Source organism: Brassica oleracea, chromosome C5 (genome assembly GCF_000695525.1).
Source record: "Brassica oleracea var. oleracea cultivar TO1000 chromosome C5, BOL, whole genome shotgun sequence".
Lineage (NCBI taxonomy): Eukaryota > Viridiplantae > Streptophyta > Magnoliopsida > Brassicales > Brassicaceae > Brassica > Brassica oleracea.
The window spans coordinates 18369342-18378082 of record NC_027752.1 but is presented as its reverse complement, the minus strand read 5'-3'; the positions used below and the strand labels follow the sequence as shown (position 1 = coordinate 18378082).

The window sequence follows — 8741 nt, the reverse complement described above, 5'->3', positions numbered from 1 at the left end:
CGCTATGTAGCGACCGAGCTTTGGCTCAAACTCGGTCGCTACGTAGCGACCGAGCGGAGCACGTGTTAGGTGGCTGCGTAACGATCCTTTTCGGGCTTTTGTCCGATGACTCGCGTTTCCTCCGTAAAAGTTTTCGTAAAGAAGAATCTATTTCGAAAAAGTATTTGTCGAAGAAGGTTTCTACGTTTTTCTTCTTCGGGGATTTGGACGTTAACATCGTCGTAACCGTTTTCGACCCCAATAGTCATTGAACGAGGTTCAGTAGAGAATGAGTCAGAAAGCAGTACAGAAGGGGAGCATGATTTAAGCGGTTACATTCTAGCAAGAGACAGAAGTCGTAGAGAGACTAAGATGCCATCTAAATTTGATGATTTTGATGTCGTGGCTTATGCTTTGGCAGCTGCACAAGACATCGAGATATATGAGCCACGGTCCTATGCAGAGGCTATGAGGACACGTGAGATCAAAGAATGGAATGCATCAAATGTAGAGGAGATGATTTTTTTGGAGAAAAATGGAACTTGGGATTTAGTAAAGTGACCTGAGAAGAAGCTAGGGATTCCAGGAGTTGAAGATCCTAGATTTAAATCTAGATTGGTGGCTAAAGGCTATTCTCAAGTAGAAGGGATATATTACAATGAGGTTTTTGCACCTGTTGTGAAACATGTATCTATCAGGCTGATCTTGTCTCTAGTTGTGAATGAGGACTTAGAGCTAGAACAACTAGATGTCACGACAGCTTTTCTAAATGGTACTCTAGACGAATAAATCTACATGGAGCAGCCGGAGGGGTTCATTGTTAAAGGCAAGGAAGATTGGGTGTGTCTGCTGAAGAAGTCTTTGTACGGTCTCAAGCAGTCACTAAGGCAATGGAATAAACGTTTTGATGAGTTCATGAAGGATCAGAAGTTTAAGCATAGTTGTTATGATCTGTGTGTTTACATCAGAGGCACATAAAGTTCAGAAAGAATCTATATACTTATCTACGTTGATGATATGCTAGTAGCCTCGAAGGATTCAAAAGGCATTCAGAGTTTGAAGAAGAGTTTGAGTTGTGAATTCGAGATGAAGGATTTAGGACGAGCTTCTAGGATCCTTGGAATGGATATCTTCAGAAACAGAGAGAAGGGTTTTCTAAAATTGTCTCAGGGAAAGTACTTGAAGCAAGTACTCTCAACCTTTAACATGGCAAATTGCAAGCCGGTTACTACTCCTATGGGATCTCATTTTAAGTTGAGGAGCTTAGACGAGAAAGAAAGTGTGATCGAATCAGTGCACATGGAAGACATCCCATATGCAAGCACAGTTGGGAGTCTCATGTATGCTATGGTGGGATCACGACCAGACATAGCTCACGCAGTTGGTTTAGTTAGTCGATTCATGGGAAATCCATGACGTGATCATTGGGAAACAGTGAAGTGGATCCTAAGGTACATTAAGGGTACGTTCAACTACAACTTAACGTTCACTAAAGGATCAGACTTCAAGGTAGAGGGATTCTGTGATGCGGATTACGCTACTGATTTGGATCGAAGTAGGTCAGTCACTGGGTATTTGTTTCAAGTGGGAGGTAACACAGTTAGCTGGAAATCGGGTCTCCAACCAGTAGTGGCTCTATCGACCACTGAATCAGAGTATATGGCCCTAACAGAATCATCTAAGGAGGCACTATGGCTTAAATGGTTTTGCGAAGAGTTAGGTTATGAGCAACAAGCAGTTAAAATAAATTGTGATTCACAGTGTGCAATTTTCTTAGCTAAGAACGGTGGTTATCATGAAAGGACTAAACACATTCGTACTAAGTTCAATTTTATCAGAGATGTGATAGAAGCAGGAGAAGCTACAGTTGTCAAGGTTCACACTAGCCTAAATCTAGCGGATATTCTAGCAAAGAGTGTACCTGGAAAGACTCTGGAGAAGAGTCTGATAAGCGTCAAGGTTCTGGAGTAGGCTCGTCAGCCTACGGTTGTGAAGATGGCAGAGGATTCGTCTTACAGCAGGAAGAGGAATCTCATGGGTTACGTCGAAATGGAAAGAAGACAGAGTGTTAGTTCAAGTTCATAAGAGTTAGATCCTTAAAGATCAAATCTTTTGTGAAGAGTCAAGGTCTCGGTTTCACTAGGAAACTAAAGTGAGTCAGAAGGTGGAGTTACCTGAGGAGTCAAGAGAGGTTTTCTGTGTTCCGATGAGTGTAGTCATCTCCGAAGAGTCAGCGTCGGGTCAGAGGTTGATCAGAGAGCAGTCGTCGTCTCAGTTTCAGTTTTTTGGGTTATTGACTGGTCAGATGTGTGTCCCGAGGTCAGATCAGAGGATAGGAGCTAAAGGGAGTCTTTTCATTTATCTCCGAGGTGGATTTTAACTGGAGGAAGAAGTTGTTCTGAGAGGCGGAGAAGCATGGCAGAGATCGGAGAGGCAAGAGGAGTCGAGAGAGTCGACTGGAGGCTAGGGTTTGGATGTTTTGTCTGAATGAGAAAGAGAGTAAAGTCAAAGTGGAGATTGTTGTTTGGGCTTGTGTCTTCACTCTCTTGGACCTCCAGGATTGGGCCGTTCACTATCAGAATGAGGAACTCGATCAAGCGGGTTTCGGGAGATTGCGGAGCTGAAGATGCGTTGATGGGCCGTCGTCTTTATAAAGCACCTGCAACGAGAAGAAGCCGTTAGAGTTAGGTACACACTCAAGAACAGAGCTACATCGAGCTAAACGAGATCGAAGAAGAAGAAGCTTGGGTACCTCGTCGCGTGGAGTCGAAGTTCGCCAGAGAAGCTTCACGATCCTTGTTGTTCTTGTAATCTCGATCCCTTATCTCTTTTGTAATCCTGTAACACAAAAAGATATAGTGATCAGAGTATTGTATCCTCATCGGAGGTTTATTCCCAGTGATCTGATAGTGGATTGGGAACAGGAGCCTCCCCCAGACGTAGTGGCGGATCCACGAACTGGGCAAACAAATTGCTTTGTCTTTTTTTTACTTAGCATAATCGCATCAAACACAATCAAGGATACAAAGATACGTAACAGTTTTGAATTTTGTTTTAAAGTTTATGCGAAGATAAATCGAAAGTAAATGGTAATGAAAAGAAATGAGCATCACAGAATAAGAATTTGGAAGAAGTAGAACATATATAGTGGAAACAAAGGTATTTATTCCTTCTTTGCCACGATCCCATTCTTTAAGTTCCACCTCCTTTCACTTACAGTACAGCAAAAACAAAAGAATAACGATTTTAAAATTAGTAATAACGACATTTGTCCTCCACTTTGTGAACCAAGATTTTCCTTTGAATATATTCTTTTCTTTTTTTCATTATTGTTAGCGACTAGAAACAAACAACAAAACATATTGTTGATTCCCGTACGTTGCTAATCGATACTATGGTTTTTTCATTAGTCAGAAGGTATTATGAACTCGGACCAGATAATGTGACATGTTTTTAGATTAATCCACTCTGTAGCATTAATTTTGATTCTGCCGAATAGCCAATAGGACATATCGAAGAAAAGAAAAGTAAAAGTCATGAACAAATTTATATACCAAACTTAGCAGTGGTGTATGTGTGTGCACTAGCATTTAATGCTGTGAAAATGAGATTTGTTGATTCACACATTAAAACGAAAGAAGTTAACTTCAACCGAACTTAAAAATCAGCTCTTTATAATAATCATCCGCTAATAATAGTAAGAGTGGTGCCATTCACGTTCTTTATAATTTAGACTCGATAATTGATTAAGTCAATTTTTAATATTCTTTTTCTATTACCCGGGGTATCAGGATTCAAGCCTAACTAATCCTTAGATGAACAACATCATCAACGATTAGTCCGGTCCCAAGTTTTTTAATGAGGTTTAAGATATAACTTTATTTCATATAATTAAACAGCAATAAAAATAAACTCAGGATTCTGAGAGGTTTACGTCTTGTTCCAATCAATCCTTACCACTACTGCATGGTTAATATTTATCTCAACTAATCACTCTAGAAAGATCACGTTCCATCACTTAGTTTATGTGTGTATATATGCGCGTATGAAGAGAAGGATCCGACCAAACTGCCCACTAAAAACTCTGTTTCAAGTTTACTTCCATGGCACGTCTTTCTCTGTTTCTGTCCTTTCTCTCTGTAATAGCTCTGATCTCTTCCGTAAACGGTCGTGTTTTAAATTCTTTGTCTGCGGATAAATCAATCTTGGTCTCCGATGGATCTCAAGAAGAATCCAGCTATGAAATTCTAACTCTCGATCCGCCAAATCGCCTTTCCAAGAATGCTTGTGTTCATGTCTACGGGTTTCTGCCATGTGCAGACAATGTTGCAGGATACGTCTTCCAAGTTTTCTCCTTTGGTTGTCTACTGATCATCGGTGAAAACTTCTTGTCTGAAGGAAGGACTAAGCTCTTTGTGATCTTCGAGGTCGGTTTCTACGGCGGAATTGTGTTCCCTCTCCTTACAATGTTCACAAGAATAGCCCTTATTCTCTGTAAGAAGCTCTTTCATCTTTAGCTTTTAGAATATTTTTGATTATGATGTAAGACTAAGCCTTGTTTTTGGGTTTGATCTCAGCAAGTGGACTAACGGGAAGCCGTGAGATTGCAAACTCAATGGTGGATAATAACGTTGGAGTTACTGTGGCATACACTGTCTTTGCTTTGACCATGCAGTGGGGAGCTTGTGTTGTCTTTGGTTTGTCTGGTTTGGGATCAGATCAGTCCATAAGAAATGGAGAAGTCCAGAGAATCTCTTCTGTATGATCTTCTTCTTCTACTTCTTTGAGCCTATTGATTCATGATATGACTTTTTAAGACATTCCTTACAGGACACAACGATTCCAAGACGACAACTGATAATGAAGATCGTTGCTGGTATGTTTTAAATCTCTTGATTCTCTCTTTTCTTCAGAAATTTTTTAATTTGGGGAATATTTTTTGCGGTTTTGTATGCACAAGCTGGCGTAAAAGCAGATCCTAAGAACAAGAAAGCGGCAGGGATCATGCTCCTGACTTTATTGCCTTTCGTCATGGTCACACTTTCAGAGATGTTTGATTCCAAATCTTGGAAAGATCGTATAGTTTTGATCACTCTAATAATCTCTGGTTCTGCAACTGTTGTCTACTTTCTTTATTCGGTATATGCCACCCTCAAACATATATGAAACTCCAAGATCCATATGTATTATAAATGATCTTAGTATATATGCCAAATCTAACACGCTTTTGCCGCAGTATTTTGATACAGCAGACCAAGAGAAGAGCTTAGATCGTGCAAGGTTTGAGCTCATGTCAGAAGTACATAAGCATTTGCAGAATTTTTCACCTCAAAGCTTTATTAAAAATGGACAATTAAGTAAAGAGAGCTTGCACAGGTTTTTATTCCAGCTTTAAGCACCTTTTAATTCCAGTATCAGGGTTTCAGTGGGGCATGAATAATATATAAGAGACTTGGGCTATTCCACTTACAGCCATTTGATTTTAAGTTAGAAGCCCCAAAAAAAACTCAACATTTCTAGCTTCACATTAAGTTATGACCTTATATTATGCATAAGGACTATTTGTTAATTGGTTTTGAGATGGAAACTTACTTAGTTACTGGTTGTTCTGCAGATTGTTTGAAAAGATAGATGTAAACAAAGATGGAAAGATCCAAGTGTCAGAGCTTAAGGATCTGACTGTGGAGTTTGGGATGCTAGGACGAATGAAGTGTGACATACATGAGCTTGCTACAACATTGCTTGCTGATTTCGATAGCGATAGTGATGGTGAGATAGATGAGATTGAATTCGAGAAAGGAATCTCACGATGGCTCAAACAGTACAAGTTTAGTTTCGATAGCACCGAGTGTCAAAGAGATAACCGAGCTGTAAGTACATTACACTTTTCCCATTTCATATTTAAGCTGCTTGATCAGATTAAGAAAATGGGAGAAGTGTTAATGTCATCAGGAGGATAGAGTTTTGAGGATGGAACAACCAAAGGAAAGTCTTGTAGCTAAGTTGCTCTCCCAGAGAACCATGAGAGCTACAATTGAAGTTATTGTAGGGATTTTAATTGTCCTATTTCTTGCAACGCCTTTCATGGCGAACATCGAGCTTTTGTCTAAATCAGCTGGAGTTCCTTCCTTCTATGTTGTCTTTGTAGTGATCCCTTTGGCAAGAAACCTAAGAAACGCTTTGACTGCTCACTTCTGTCGCAAGAAAGACAAGGCTAGAGTTACATCAGATACATTCTCTGAGGTTAGTTTCATTCAAACTCCATTTATTATTAACTAGTAAATGTGTAACGCCTACGGTCAATGGCGATTGGCTTTTCAATATACACAACCGTATATCAAAAATCGGGATGTTATAAAATAAGTCATGTGGTTTGTTCTTGTAGATATACAAGGATGTTACGATGAACAATCTGCTGGGAATTTCGATTATATTAGCGATTGTATACACAAGAGGATTGACTTGGGATTACTCTACTGAAGTTCTGATTATTGTGATCGTTGGCCTCATAATAGGCGTACCGGCCTATGTTAGATCAACTTATCCGTTTTGGATATGTGTCTTGGCATTTGCTCTCTACTTCTTTTCACTTGTCCTCGTCTATCTTCATTTTAATTCTCGAGACAAGATCGGAACGCTCACCTCTAACATATAGTCACTGAATGTTTCCAAGTTTTTTCTCTCTCTGAAGATTTTGTGCTTTTCTTCCCTTTAGATTCACAGTAAGTATTTTTAAAGTTCCGTCTGCGTTGTATGTTTACGAGCTCTATGGTGTTAAACATTTCGAGATAAAATAATGTTTCAGACTTTGTTAATATGAATATCTATCAACGTCTGCGGACTTTGACTGAAGAAGGCCAACTTTGTTCTCAGGGTTTAATATTTGATTGGGACAAGAAACACTCCAATAAATTCCTAATGCTTCAAAGTTTCAAATAATTAATTGAATGCAAATACACATCGATTGCTTTTCATGCAAGTAAGGTTTCTGAATACAAATCGATTGCTTTTCATGCTTAGTCCTGTGAAACTCTGTTTAGACAAAAATGAAATTAAGGCGATGTAGATTCTTTCACTTGCATTATGTTTGTATATTAAAGGGAAAAAAAAGAAGCAAATACAAAGCCAAATATTTGGCAGATCTTTGTTTTAATGTCCCAAAAACAACAAACTGATGTAAAGATTCGAAGTTTCAAAAAAAAAAATAGATTGCTTAAAAGACCAATTGCTTATAACTTAAGGCGAAGATCAATGCCGTGATCAGTGACTGTGTCATATTTCTCGGTTCTCAAGCTAATAGATAGATCTTGGTCGCCATTTCTCTGCTCATTCGCAGGCAGGAAACTGTAGAACGGTTTTCTGTTTGAGGAAGCATTAACAACGCCTCTTTGTGGCATGCTTTCACGATTAAACCCGTCCTTCTGTTCATACTAAAAAGAAAAGGAGGATGAGAATGAAGCAGAAATCAACCAAACTGATAAAAACATTTAGAATAAACTACATTACATGCATGAAGCGCGGGAAATCGAGTGAAGAATTTGGTATAATTGGTGGTGAAGGAGAATCAATGGTGATTGGATTTCTAAATGTGGTTCCTGAATCTTGAAAATGATTTCTCAATCTTTGGTCAAGGGGCTTGATTTGTTTACCATTTCTGAAAAAAATTAAAAAATGTCAAAGTTAAGGTAACACTTGAACTTTCCTAAGCATATGATACGTAGCTTAAACCAAAAAACAGACCTTGATATGGTTACCGTCGGTCCCACGTCACATCTCGTAGACTCTGCCATAACTTGCCATGGCCTTTTTGCCGCCACGATCTGTTCAATAATATTCAGAAGAAATTATTAAAAATTAAAATCAAAATTACTTTTCATTTTTTGTTTTTAAAATGATTTAACTAATAAAATTGCCTTTTGGCTGTCAGAAAATTGAGAGACATTGTCATGGCAAGATGATTGATTTGAAGGGGGCTCTATAAACTGATAAAACCCTGGATTCGGTATATTCATCTGTAAACACACACAAAAATAAATAAATCACTAACAAAAATAATAAATCGATTTTTTAAAATTTTGAATATATATTTTTGAATATTTACGGGTGCGAGATAGTGAAGACACGAATCGTGATTCCTTTGAAAAACTGGAGCCGGAGGGATCAGATCACTAGGGAAAGATCCGGCTGTAAAATAAGACGGGAACGGGTAAACCGGACCGGATCTCATGGTGGTGGTCGTATGAATCACAGACGGAGGTTTTTCCGGCTGAGGAGGAGGAAGTTGTGCGGAGGAAGAGATGTGTTGTTCTTCGAGACGGATCTTCTCGAGTTCGGCAACACCAGGACCTCTTCGAGGAACTCTTCTTTTTCCATTGTTATTACTCTTCTGTTTTTTGGGACACGAACCTGAGTAATCATCTCCATAGTTTCCAATGCTTGTCTTGCTACACATGTTTATTTCTTTCTAGGTTAAAGTGTATCATATATAAAACAGAGAGACATGATTGATAACAACTTATATAAGAAACGGAAGAAAAAAAGTGGTGGAGAAAAAATTGTGGCAAAAGGAGAAAGAAATAAAAAATCATTAAAAGTAGGAGAGATTAAAGGGAAGTAAATCTGAGATGAAATCGGCTCTTGTTTCGTAGTGAGAAAAGTTCTAGGGATTTAAGGAATTTTCAAACTCCATGTTTTTAGCTTTCTTAAGATCTCTCTCACTCTTGTTATCAACACCTGGAGAGAGAGATAGTTCATGAATCCAT

General features: G+C 38.7%; 2 protein-coding genes across 2 annotated transcripts; one reads left to right on the top strand and one right to left on the bottom strand.

Annotated features, from left to right (window-relative positions):
* Positions 1 to 3898: 3898 nt before the first annotated feature.
* LOC106292853 lies at positions 3899 to 6794 on the top strand. Its single transcript, XM_013728520.1, has 8 exons — positions 3899 to 4473; positions 4557 to 4738; positions 4810 to 4855; positions 4940 to 5118; positions 5216 to 5355; positions 5594 to 5849; positions 5932 to 6222; positions 6365 to 6794. The coding sequence occupies exons 1-8, from the start codon at positions 4083 to 4085 to the stop codon at positions 6632 to 6634; spliced, it is 1755 nt and encodes a 584-aa protein (XP_013583974.1). The 5' UTR covers positions 3899 to 4082; the 3' UTR covers positions 6635 to 6794.
* Positions 6795 to 7060: 266 nt separating this feature from the next.
* Positions 7061 to 8461, bottom strand: LOC106294151. The gene is made up of 5 exons (XM_013729751.1): positions 8081 to 8461; positions 7893 to 7991; positions 7720 to 7799; positions 7486 to 7633; positions 7061 to 7409 (listed from the first exon to the last, which is right to left on the bottom strand). Exons 1-5 carry the CDS (start codon positions 8429 to 8431, stop codon positions 7209 to 7211), a joined length of 879 nt encoding a protein of 292 aa, XP_013585205.1. The 5' UTR covers positions 8432 to 8461; the 3' UTR covers positions 7061 to 7208.
* Between the last annotated feature and the right edge of the window lie 280 nt (positions 8462 to 8741).